This window comes from Lissotriton helveticus, chromosome 9, assembly GCF_964261635.1.
Source record: "Lissotriton helveticus chromosome 9, aLisHel1.1, whole genome shotgun sequence".
NCBI classification, from domain to species: Eukaryota; Metazoa; Chordata; class Amphibia; order Caudata; family Salamandridae; genus Lissotriton; species Lissotriton helveticus.
In genome coordinates, this window is record NC_136070.1 from 870975902 (window position 1) to 870989663 (window position 13762).

The 13762-nt window shown below is 49.7% G+C and overlaps 1 protein-coding gene across 1 annotated transcript in view; it reads left to right on the plus strand.

Annotated features, from left to right (window-relative positions):
• The window catches only part of LOC144781936 (cytochrome P450 2G1-like), a 280365-nt gene that overhangs the window by 56624 nt on the left and 209979 nt on the right, over window positions 1-13762 (plus strand). Inside the window, exon 4 of the mRNA XM_078661022.1 lies at window positions 11500-11660. Within this exon, the coding sequence (XP_078517148.1) occupies window positions 11500-11660 (161 nt within the window). The remainder of the gene's footprint in view (window positions 1-11499; window positions 11661-13762) is intronic.

Below are 13762 nucleotides of genomic sequence, written 5' to 3' on the forward strand. Positions count from 1 at the left end.
GAGGCACAGGGTCAGACTGATTTGCATATAGCTATGTCTGAACTGGGGTGGCAGAGTGGGCTAAAGAACGGTGATGGATTAAACCCAGATCTTTTGACTGGGTGTGAGTGTTTGATTGGTTCAGATGCTCCGTCCATCACCACCCCCTTTTGTACCGCTTTTGGCCGCCATAAGTGTGGCAGGGTATGCTCAGACGTGAGTCCCTTGCTCACTTTGCCACTGGATTCAAGCAAGCCAGGCTGAAGACGGCTGTATTGCCAGAAACCGGTCCTCGGAAGCTTGTTTCCGGTCCAGGGAAGGCATGGCTTGGCAGTTCGGGCTGGACTGTTCCCATGAGGCACAGGGTCAGACTGATTTGCATATAGCCATGTCTGAACTGGGGTGGCAGAGTGGGCTAAAGAACGGTGATGGATTAAACCCAGATATTTTGACTGGGTGTGAGTGTTTGATTGGTTCAGATGCTCCGTCCATCACCACCCCCTTTTGTACCGCTTTTGGCCACCATAAGTGTGGCAGGGTATGCTCAGACGTGAGTCCCTTGCTCACTTTGCCACTGGATTCAAGCAAGCCGGGCTGAAGACGGCTGTAATGCCAGAAACCGGTCCTCGGAAGCTTGTTTCCGGTCCAGGGAAGGCATGGCTTGGCAGTTCGGGCTGGACTGTTCCCATGAGGCACAGGGTCAGACTGATTTGCATATAGCCATGTCTGAACTGGGGTGGCAGAGTGGGCTAAAGAACGGTGATGGATTAAACCCAGATCTTTTGACTGGGTGTGAGTGTTTGATTGGTTCAGATGCTCCGTCCATCACCACCCCCTTTTGTACCGCTTTTGGCCGCCATAAGTGTGGCAGGGTATGCTCAGACGTGAGTCCCTTGCTCACTTTGCCACTGGATTCAAGCAAGCCGGGCTGAAGATGGCTGTAATGCCAGAAACCGGTCCTCGGAAGCTTGTTTCCGGTCCAGGGAAGGCATGGCTTGGCACTTCGGGCTGGACTGTTCCCATGAGGCACAGGGTCAGACTGATTTGCATATAGCCATGTCTGAACTGGGGTGGCAGAGTGGGCTAAAGAACGGTGATGGATTAAACCCAGATCTTTTGCCTTGGTGTGAGTGTTTGATTGGTTCAGATGCTCCGTCCATCACCACCCCCTTTTGTACCGCTTTTGGCCGCCATAAGTGTGGCAGGGTATGCTCAGACGTGAGTCCCTTGCTCACTTTGCCACTGGATTCAAGCAAGCCGGGCTGAAAACGGCTGTAATGCCAGAAACCGGTCCTCGGAAGCTGGTTTCCGGTCCAGGGAAGGCATGGCTTGGCAGTTCGGGCTGGACTGTTCCCATGAGGCACAGGGTCAGACTAATTTGCATATAGCCATGTCTGAACTGGGGTGGCAGAGTGGGCTAAAGAACGATGATGGATTAAACCCAGATCTTTTGACTGGGTGCGAGTGTTTGATTGGTTCAGATGCTCCGTCCATCACCACCCCCTTTTGTACCACTAATTGCTGGGCAGCTGATGACAATCACAAGGGGCCTAAACGCTGCAGCTGGCACTAAGTGCTGCGCAGCTGTGACAGGCCAAGTTAGGGGTGAAGGGAGTGCAACTCACTCCGGGGTTCACAAAGAACATGTCCCCCTAAAAGAACCAAAAGCCTAAACGGTGCAACTGCCCACTAATTGCTGGGCAGCTGGGAATCAGCCAAAACTGCGGCAGGGCCCTCACTGGCCCCTAGAACAAATCTGCGCCCTCTGTTGGAGCCCCACAGGCTCTAGAACAACATGTGCAGTCAGGGAGCGCATTAGCGCTTTAAAATGAAATATGTCCCCAAACACTAGCGCCTAAAATAAGGCCAGGGGATAGCCACACAGGCTCTTTGGACAATAATGCCCCGTGGTCGTGGGAGCCTCGAGGCTCTAAACACAAATGCCCCAGGGAGCCTCGTGGGCTCTAGACAACGTTGGGGCGACCCACTGCCATCCAGGGCCACCCTAAATGCAACACCACGCTGCGCCCGTCCCCCGCACCATCAGTAGCTCCTACGGAGCCCGCCCCAGCCTGTCTCACTCACCGGCTACTCTGGCGGGGCTCCTCGGGGGCTCTCTGACGTGGGGCGGGGCAGCAGCTCCACTCTGCCTCCTCTTCTCTCGGCGTGTGGACGTCGGTCCAGACTTCACCGGACACCGTGGGGCTCCCTCGGCACAGGGGAGCCCCGCAACAGGCCGCAACACTCCACCTCTCGTCGCGGTGGGGGCAGTCAGCATCTCCGGTCTCCCTCTCCCTACGGGAGACCGGCAACCACGCCATGGCTTCCCCCAGGCAGGGGGAAGCGGAAGTGAGTCCCTCCCGGCTCCGCCCATAGTCAGGCGGGCGCGGGCCGGACCTCCGGTTTTGCCGTGGCGGCGGCTCTCTTTGCGGGGCTGCACCGAGGGGTGGGCACCCTCGGTGCACGAAATAAAAGTAGAAACGGGGTGAGCACCCGTTAGATAATTAAATAAACGGGGTGGCACCCGTCCATAAAAATATGCCATAAGCATCAAAGGGGCAGGAGCGCTTCCCTCCAAGGGAAAACGACAGTGCTCAGCCCAGGAGGGTAAAATAAAGCGCTCTCAAGGTGCTAGGGGCATAGGCAAGCCCCCAGGAACGATCCCTATCCCCAGCAGGGCCCCAGACATGACCCCCATAGCAAGGAGGGTCCCAGCACAAGCAGGACATCACAGGACAAGGCTTCCAGGGCCAGGAAGAAGGGTCCACAAAAAGTCCATCAGATATCCAGGGGCTGGGCAGGGCCCAGGGAGGCAAGCCTTCCCCTGGGCCCAAGCTGCAGCACGCCCCTGGCAGGATTCAAGTCAGAAACAAGAACATTTTGTAAGGGGACACAGCCCCTTTTTATACAGCAAAAACCTTTGTATAAAGGTGCAAGGTGGGGGCAAGAACCAGGCGCAGCTGGTTTGGGAGCACCCTTGATGTGCTCAGCCACCCCTCCCATTCACTAGTCAGGACAGGGTCATCAGTCGCACCACAGGGGGCGGACCCAGCATTGTATGGGGAAAGCCCAGCCCTATTCAGGACCCAGGTGCACCCCTCCCCTCACATCAGCATGCTAATCTCAACACTCACCACTGGGCAGACCCATCCAGACTCCTGTAGCCAGGCTCCAGCCAATCACGTGTCAGCACATTCACTACACACGCACACCCATGTCTAGAAGTGGCACTTCCACACTAGACACATTCATGCCGCATACATCATTACGCAGCATTCAATCTCACGAGTTCGCACATACCAAACTCGACGCTGCACTCCCCACTCATCAGGAACTACCATGGTCACACATATTCCCCATGCATTCCTATGGGAGGGCAGGTCACTCTCACACATACACAGAGAGCTCACGCACTTTACACTGTACCACAGTGAAAAAGTGTGCAGAGACCTAAAATCACCAACACCAGGTTACAAAAACAGGCTAGGCTAAAGCAAAAAGTTTCGGGGTGAACCTGCCAAAAAAAGTCAGATCCAACACAACCCCCTTCCAGCCAAAACGCAGGGTAGACCAATCACTCCCTTGATGGGCTTCCCTGCTTTGGGCGACAAAACACGGACACGGGCCCGCACGGCAGGGACACCCTCCGGTTTTGCGCCACTCTGAACCCACATGGATTTCTCTCAACAAGAGCTCTCTGGCCCAACTAGGATACCCCACTGGTACTCTCTAGTCATCCACGGCCAGGGCCAGGCCCTAGGCCATTCAAATGTCACAGGTCCTGACCACTTCACAGAGTGGGGGGCAGTATCCCTGGCACACAATAGCCATTCTCCACTCTCCCTCTTAGTGTAGCTACAACTACCACTGATCCTTCAACCTAGGGACCATACCCTCAGGCTGACCAGAGGTCACGGGCAAGAATGGCCCACCCTACCTCTACTTCTGGGGTTCCGCACCCTCCCAGGGAAGCACCAACCAGAACACAACTCTCCCACTAGTTCAGGACCTCTCTCCATCAACTGGTCTACCACCTGGGATCTACCTTCTGGCTACACCAGGGTCAGAGGCGAGGATTCCCTCCCTCTGCACCCCCTTCCAGTTCCATGATCACAGGGTGAGTCCCAGTATGTCTCAGGCTAGACAGAGCACACGCCAGCGGCGTATCAGTGACACACTCTCCTCCAGTACTCCCTATCACAGTGGGATTCTCAGTATGTCCCAGGCTAGACAGAGCACACGCCTGCGGCGTATCAGCAACACACTTTCCTCCCAACTGTTCAGGACCCTTATCACAGACGCTCTTCCCTCCAGGTCAGGCTACCTGAACCTGGCCTCCCCCCTCCTCGGGGAACGACCTCCAGAGGACCCACAAATGGTCAAGCACTCTAGACGGCCAAATTCCCAGCGAACCAGGACTTCACGGGGAGTACGCATGCCCCCCCTCTGAGGGTGACACATAACTACTGTGTCTTGTGACAGTCTGCCTGGCTCTAACCTCGCGACCTCCTGCCCACCTGACAGGGCGCAGAGATCCCCAAGGACAGAAGTGGCATCACCATGGTCGCTCACTGTTGGCCCAGCCCTTCTGGCTGGCCCCTGATCCACTGGTTCTTCCACTGGGGACTCTTTCCCCCTCTCACTCATCAACCAGGACTTCTGCACCCTCCACTTAGGAGCGGTACTGCCCAACACCAGGACCACCGGAGTTCTGGTTACAGAAACTCCTCATCCTCTAGACACAGGAAGATCCTCCTCAAATAACCTGTAAGTACAGCTTAGGCCCCTGACCTGGCACTCCCTTAGGGAACCCTCCAGGCCCTGAGACAGGGTTTCGGGCCAACGTGGGACACACCGTCCCACACTCACTCCGCCTCCACTGAGACAGGACGTGAGCACCTACACCCCGCCCATTCTACTGGGACCTAGCTGGGCTACACATGAACCTCTTCACCTACACAGGATCATCAGATACACAAGCCACTCCTTTTGGAATCACTCCCCTTTGCCTCTGCAAGACATCTAGCACACCGCCAGACATCCACCTTCTCGTCCAGTGCCTCTGCAGGACCTCCTGCACACCACCAGAGGTACACCAACTGTGTAAGCTCCTTTTAAAAAAACTCACACCGACTCCTCCAGTTTAACACACCACTCATCCAGACACTCCCCCTCCAGACTGGTGAGACAGTTCCTCACTGCCTCTGACTCTCAACCTGTACCCCTCTTACTGAGCACCAGGTACCATACTCTGGGTACTGGGAATGGGACTTCACGCACTGGACACATTTTAGTTGCCACCACTGGATCCTACCATACTGGGGAATCCAGACACACACACTACACTCAGGGGATAACCACCCTCCCGAGCAAGCTATTTCTGCTCCACACTCCCTCTCTTCCATCTACCCACACAGGGACAGGAACAGGGATTGGCCACTGGACCCAGCAAGGGATTCCTTATCTATGGGAACCTCCCACTCTACTGGCGTCCCGCCCTGTCATTTTCTCTCATCTGCCACTAAACATAAAGCGCAGGAACACCATTTGAAAATGACACTCTTGAGGAAAAACAAAATCATAAACAATAATCCCAAACATGTGACTATCTAGAATGCAGAGTTTTGTAATGTAGCCAGTTGTCGCTGTGGTACTGCGCAAACACAAGTCCTAATCCTCACTGCTGTCCAACAATGTTAGAACTGGGATTTCTGGTTGGCTAAGGTTTACGCCAAAGCCAGGCAGAAACCACCATTCTAGTCAGGGCAAAGGAGTCACACACCAAGATAACCCCTGCTCACCCCCTTGGTAGCTTGGCACGAGCAGACAGACTCATCCCGGAGGCAATGTGTAAAGCATTTGCGCACGCACACAACAGCAACAACATCCTAGGCACACCACAAAAGGAACTCCACACAAGGTTATATAAAAATAACTTTTGTGTCGTCAAAACACATCAGATAGTAATCACACAATATACATTGTGCCAACTGGCACGGGCAATATTCACAAGGGATTATTTACAGGACAGGGCCACATGGGCCACTGTCAGAATCAACACTTTTAGAACTAGAAATACTATTAGAAATAGCACTTTGTAGATCATAGAATAATAATCACTTAAGTACACTAACAGTAACTACTGGTAACAGGTAAGTACGACCTACGCAAACCTAACCACCTTAGGAGAATATTACACAGGGAACCTGGGCTTCACTAGCACATCTGTACTAGAAGGAACAACCACCTAAGTATCACCATACATTTAGGGGTATAGGCAAGAACACATAACACATGATGCATAAAAACATTCAGAGGTGTATGTAAGACACATAATGCATAAGTCACATTCAGAGGTGTCACAGGCATAATGGCATAGCACATTACGCATAACTCACATTTGGGCCTAACCGGTAACAATACAGTAGGCAATCTCCTCACTAGTCTAAACACATTAGACTCCGCCTCCTTAGAATAAATCATATTTAGGGGCGTAACTCACATAGTGAAAACATCTCACTAGCATAAACCTACATAGGTAAAATAACCTCATAATCACATTGCGCAAACATCACCTTAGGCAATTACTATCAAAAACATAGTAAAATCACATGCGCAAAAATCACATTAGGGCCTTGCGCCCTACCCACATACCAGCCCCCTGGCCAACTGGCCATCCAACAAGGGGACTCAAAAAGCCCTGTGTCCAGAATGTCAGGGCACGCTGCCAATGCAGCGCCAGTCAGGGGTGCGCCACCGGCGCAAACCTAAACGTTGCAGCTGCCCACTAATTGCTGGGCAGCTGATGACAATCACAAGGGGCCTAAACGCTGCAGCTGGCACTAAGTGCTGCGCAGCTGTGACAGGCCAAGTTAGGGGTGAAGGGAGTGCGACTCACTCCGGGGTTCCCAAAGAACATGTCCCCCCTAAAAGAACCAAAAGCCTAAACGGTGCAGCTGCCCACTAATTGCTGGGCAGCTGGGAATCAGCCAAAACTGCGGCAGGGCCCTCATTGGCCCCTAGAACAAATCTGCACCCTCTGTTGGAGCCCCACAGGCTCTAGAACAACATGTGCAGTCAGGGAGCGCATTAGCGCTTTAAAATGAAATACGCCCCCAAACTCTAGCGCCTAAAATAAGGCCAGGGGATAGCCACACAGGCTCTTTGGACAATAATGCCCCGTTGTCGTGGGAGCCTCGAGGCTCTAAACACAAATACCCCCAGGGAGCCTCGTGGGCTCTAGACAACGTTGGGGCGACCCACTGCCATCCCGGCCACCCTAAATGCACCACCACGCTGCGCCCGTCCCCCGCACCAGCAGTAGCTCCTACGGAGCCCGCCCCAGCCTGTCTCACTCACCGGCTGCTCTGGCGGGGCTCCTCGCGGGCTCTCCGACGTGCGGCGGTGCATCAGCTCCACGCTGCCTTCACTTCTATCGGCGTGTGGACGTCGGTCCAGACTTCACCAGACACCGCGGGGCTCCCTCGGCACAGGGGAGCCCCGCAACAGGCCGCAACACTCCTCCTCTCGTCGCGGTGGGGGCAGCCAGCATCTCCGGTCTCCCTCTCCCTACGGTAGACCGGCAACCACGCCATGGCTTCCCCCAGGCAGGGGGAAGGTGAAGTGAGTCCCTCCCAGCCCCACCCACAGTCAGGCGGGCGCGGGCCGGACCTCCGGTTTTGCCGCGGCGGCGGTGGCTCTCTTTGCGGGGCTGCACCGAGGGTTTGGGCACCCTCGGTGCAAGAAATAAAAGTAGAAACCGGGTGAGCACCCGTTAGATAATTAAATAAACGGGGTGGCACCCGTCCATAAAAATATGCCATAAGCATCAAAGGGGCAGGAGCGCTTCCCTCCAAGGGAAAACGACAGCGCTCGGCCCAGGAGGGTAAAATAAAGCGCTCTCAAGGCGCCAGGGGCATAGGCAAGCCCCCAGGCACGATCCCTATCCCCAGCAGGGCCCCAGACATGGCCCCCATAGCAAGGAGGGTCCCAGCACAAGCAGGACATTACAGGACAAGGCTTCCAGGGCCAGGAAGAAGGGTCCACAAAAAGTCCATCAGATATCCAGGGGCTGGGCAGGGCCCAGGGAGGCAAGCCTTCCCCTGGGCCCAAGCAGCAGCACGCCCCTGGCAGGATTCAAGTCAGAAACAAGAACATTTTGTAAGGGGACACAGCCCCTTTTTATACAGCAAAACCTTTGTCTAAAGGTGCAAGGTGGGGGCAAAAACCAGGCACAGCTGGTTTGGGAGCACCCTTGATGTGCTCAGCCACCCCTCCCATTCACTAGGCAGGACAGGGTCATCAGTCGCACCACAGGGGGCGGAGCCAGCATTGTGTGGGGAAAGCCCAGCCCTATTCAGGACCCAGGTGCACCCCTCCCCTCACATCAGCATGCTAATCTCAACACTCACCACTGGGCAGACCCATCCAGACTCCTGGAGCCAGGCTCCAGCCAATCACGTGTCAGCACACTCACTTCACACGCACACCCATGTCTAGAAGTGGCACTTCCACACTAGACACATTCATGCTGCATACATTATGCAGCATTCAATCTCACGAGTGCGCACATACCAAACTCGACCCTGCACTCCCCACACATCAGGAACTACCATGGTCACACATATTCCCCATGTATTCCTATTGGAGGGCAGGTCACTCTTACACATACACAGAGAGCTCACACACTTTACACTGTACCACAGCGAAAAAGTGCGCAGAGACCTAAATTCACCAACACCAGGTTACAAAAACAGGCTAGGCAAAAGCAAAAAGTTTCGGGGTGAACCTGCCAAAAAGGGCCAGGTCCAACAACAATCCTCCTATCCTCTTAACTGTGGGTGCAGACGTTTTGCCTGATTGAATAACAGAAGGTTGGGGCAAAAAGGTGCAAGAATTAAAAGGCCAGTTAGTTAGCTCCCTTACTCATTTTTATGCATTTCACGGTCAAAAGCTGCTGATTGATGAGGATGTGTCATAGTTTATCAATGTGTGTGGGGGCCAAGTTCCAATGGGCAACTTGGACAAAAGCATGCACAGAAATTAAGACAATATGTCAGCAATTAATCCTCTTTATACAACATAACTATTCTCATCACTTGATATTTAATGCAATTTGCTTTGTTGCTTTTTGCATTATTTACAACGGGCGCAGTGCGGGCGCATACTGTATCTTTACCATTGCGGTGGGTGGTGCTGAAAGCACCGCCCGCCGCAATGGTAAACAGACATGTTGTGCATTGCAAAGCACAACGTGACAGGCACCGCGCGGTGCCTGCCTCGTTGTTCTTTGGAATGCTGGGGGGTACCAAAGGTACCCTTCATGTGCACCCCCCACCCCCCTGGAGTCCTTGGGGGCCCGCAACGGGCCCCGAAAGCAGACTCCGCATGCCTTTCCATGGCGGCATTGCCGCCACGGAAAGGCATTGAAAAATGCCCATTGTAATATGCTGGCAGTGTCTGATAGACACCGCCACCATATAAACCCTTTTCTGCCCCGTTCGCCTCGGCAGACGGTCTTTCCGTCCCCTGCGAAACCCCCAGCCATGTTAATATGGCGGGGGGTCATTTGTGCACAGATGGCAGGTGGATCGCCCCCGCCAGACCTAATGGGCTCCTAAGTGATTTGTGGGATGGGTGATGGTGTGCCCTCATATTATGATGAATACAATTACAATGAATAACAAGAGAGATAATTTTAGATTGTTTGAATTGTGACAGGGGGATGTACATACCATGGCTCGCTGCGGTTTGCAAAAGTCTAGCTAGTGTGAATCGGGATCATGTATTTTTAAACCCCTTAGACTTCAGCTCTATTAGCATAAATCCCTTCAGAAGACCCTGTATGCTTCATATAAAAAAGCTAGATTAACACCTTAACGGCGGCCCGCAATTTTGCGGAAGTGCGGCACTTCTGCAAAGCGGGCGGGCCGCGCCGGCCATTGGCCGACGGCAGCACTGGGAAGGTAGTGCTGCCGTCGGCAGCACGCAACGGGTTAACTACTGAATGCAAAAAAACCTCAGTGGCTAGATACATGGAAATCGAGAATGTGATACCAGCGGTATCGGGATATTTTTTAAAACCGCTGGTAAAGGGGTCTACTCTTCCGGCTAAAGATAGATACCATGAAATACATGCTGTCATTTCCAGTGGGTTTCACTAACAACCTTGATCTTCTACCATGCCCCTGTAACAACCAACACAAACAATCAATGGTGCACTTTTTTATTCTTCTGTTCCTATTATTTACTTCTCACTAAAAGATTTTTGATTCCTTATTTTAAAGCTCTACACAAAATTGATTATAAAGCAGCCTATGGGAGGGTGTTAGGTTTAAATGATGATGAATTAACCTTCCGGGTTGGATCGTTTTTGAAAGCTGCGGTGCGCACTTGCAATTCTATGCAATATTGTTCAATTCCATGCATTTTATTATACGTTTTTAGCTGATCGTTTTAATGATTGTTTAATTATGAACTATGTACTGTATTATTGGAGGCCCATATTAATTCTGATGTATGTTTCTTAACTTGTATTTTTATGGATATGCTGTCTTTTATCCGAATAAAGTTCATATTGATTGATTGATTGATTAATACAATCACCCCAACCCTGCATTCTAAGGATATTGCAAGTTAATTTGATGTTCCATGATAGAAACTCGGTCTTTGCTCTCGATCCTCTATTTGGACATGGAACTCCTTGGTGACTCGCAATATCCTTATAATGTACAGCAGGAGTACTTCATCCCATTTAAATTGTCATGGGTAAAACGTAATACAATACAAATTTGATTTGATTTGATTTGATTTAATTTCATAGGCATAGTGATCATTGAATGGATTTGAACTGAAATCTGCATTTCAGAGGGCAAAGGTGACTTCTTGTAGAGTGACTGAGGAAGGCCCTGAAGCCTGACTGAATTTCTTTTAAGTGTTGGGTTTATTGTTGTACGTTTTTCTTTTATTTCACAATGGAAAGTCAGGCTTGGGATTTAGTATCACTGTTTCACTACAGCATTCTCTATGGTGTCCTTCTTTAGATGGCAGAAATATGCACAGCTTTAAATCCTGGCAGAATTTACCATGCAAGAGGTTATTATTGGAGGACAGGAGTAAATAGTACCAGGTAAAGGAATTCGGTTTAAGTGGAGTAGAGATTGATGTCTCTATTGATGTTGCCTTTCAGGTAGTTCATCGTGTAGGTATGACTGATCAAGACAAGTTGTTGGAAAATGGGCTGTTGTGGTACAGGATGGGAAAATGTTGTTGCTGCCACCCTAGTTACTGACAGCTGACTCTTCTAGGTCTAGGTGAGGGCCTAATTGAGTTATCATACACACTACAAGTGTGTTATGATAAATGACAATTGAAATGGAATGTGTTAGAGAATTTTCGTTGACAAATGACCGTACCTGTAAGTTTGCAAATTACCACACAATTCATAATAAGTGAGACCTAGCATAAGTAACATGGGCTATGTCTAAGTAATGACAACAATGTTTTCTTCCCATGAACTAGGGTTACCTTTTGACCCAAGGGAACTTTTTGGATGTGTCACTTCTAACGTTGTTTGCGCCATCATGATTGGAAAGCGATATGACTTTAAAGATCCTGAACTTCATTCTTTGATGCATATGATCAATGACTGCTTTCATGGAATGAGCAGCTTCTGGGGACAGGTAAGAACCACTGGTGGGAAGAAATGGAAACAGACGATAGTGTTATTATGCAGCAAGCTCATATTTAGTATCATCATATGAGAGATCACATATATGCAGCAAGAGAGGTCAGGACAGTTCAAAAAAAGGCATTCATGAGAGATAATCACCATTTGACACAAGATACTAAACTCCTCACTTCTTCTTAATCTATATCCACCAATCGCCTCAAAGTCTGCTCAGTAGCAGTGTCAACTGTGGACCCTGTTTGTGCTGACATTGCCTCACTATCCTTTATTTAGTAGTGGTCTTCACAATCAATGTCTATACTTATGTCAGTTTTTAAGGTCAAATTCAGTCGATTACCCAAGAGATAATGATCTCCCTTTTTCCTTCTCCTAATCCACCTTTTTCTTTAGCAGGTTTTAATGTATAGTTAGCAAAGCAAACGCACAGACCAGAAGGTAAAAGATAACCCCAGAGGACAGCAAGACAACAACAAGAATTGTTAAAAAAAAATTATTGAGCAGATACATAAGGTGTTCAAAAACATTAATTACTGATAGACATTCAACTATTATACATCAGAGATTGTATCTTTAAGATCATATGTTGTTTCAGCTAGACATTCCTTAGCAGTGTTATTCCATCTGTAAAAGTACATTAAGGGGACAATTACGATGTCGTTTGGACACTGTCCGGAATAGTTTCCAAACGAATTGGGTCCTGTGAGACCAGATGACTGATTACGATGCCTACCAACATCATTTGGTTGGACTCGCATTGACTTCAGTGGGAGCCTATGTTCTGTATGCGAGCACAGAATCCCACTGAGAAAATGGGTGGTTGGGGACAACCTTGCACCCTGTGATGGGCACCCCATGGTGCCTGCCACATTGCACATGGTTTGGAAGAGGGGTCCCTTGGGTACCCTCATGGGCCACATTCGGACACTTCCAAGTGAAAGAGTGCCCACAACGGGCCCCCAAACAGCGATTCTGAAAGCTGTCTCGTTTCGGCAAACAAAATCATAACAGCTGTCCGAATCGGTAATCGTGATCCCTCATCTGGAAACTGGCTCCATAGAGCTGTACTAATTGGCTCTGAAAGACTCAGACTGCCCGGATGTCTTTCAGAACCGATTCGGACTGCTTCAATGGGTTTCGGGCATCATAATCGGTCATTGGGACAACTGTGCGATTCGGTAGGAAACAAGGGTTCTGAATCCGATTCTACAATACCGAATCCCATCCGGAGTCCTACCTAATGACATTGTAGTCGGCCCGTAAGTCGGGTTTCACTCCCCAGCTTACCATTACCAGAAAAAATAATTTCTATTCTTTTTCTAACAATTTTTTCTCAGAAAGAAATGCATTAGAAAATCTCTATAAGGTGCGAATGTGCCTAAAATAAACATACTATCATATTTGTGCAAGCAATGTTTTCCTGTTGATAAATAAGGTGCAATATGTCGGATTCCTCTCCGGCTTACATTGGAAAATATCTGTAAAGTGTGAACATGCCTAGATTAAAGGTATTGTTATTTTTTTGCGAATTATGTTATTCTGTTCAAAAATAAAGTGAACAGAGTAAATAAAGTGCATCATGCCAGATTCCACTCTCTGATCTGCCATGTAAACATTCTACAATGTTCAATCGTGCACAAAATATATACCTACCAAGTTGCAATCCTAACCTTTTTATTAAAAATTATAGCAGCGTCTAAGATCTGAAATATATTTTATATAGTGACTAGTGAAAAGTGAGGATCAGTAAAAGTGCAACCGTGCCTTAATACTTTTCCTACTATCTCCTTATACCGTATGCTACACACAATATACCACAGTACATTTTGCAGAATCATATGCTGTAGCATTTTCTATTCCCTTCATAAACTACCATGAAGCAACAAGATTTTTTATACCCCTAACCCTTTTTGCAAATACCTCTTCAAAGTTCTTTGTTCAGATCATTTTATTATGCCACTCTTGATAGGCTGGTACTCTAGATGTCTTCCAATTCTGCAGAATCAGGGATCGAGCAACTAAAGAGGCAATCAAAACACATTTTACTCACTTTATCCAATGGTATATTGTGACTCCACCTCAGAAATTCAAAGAGCG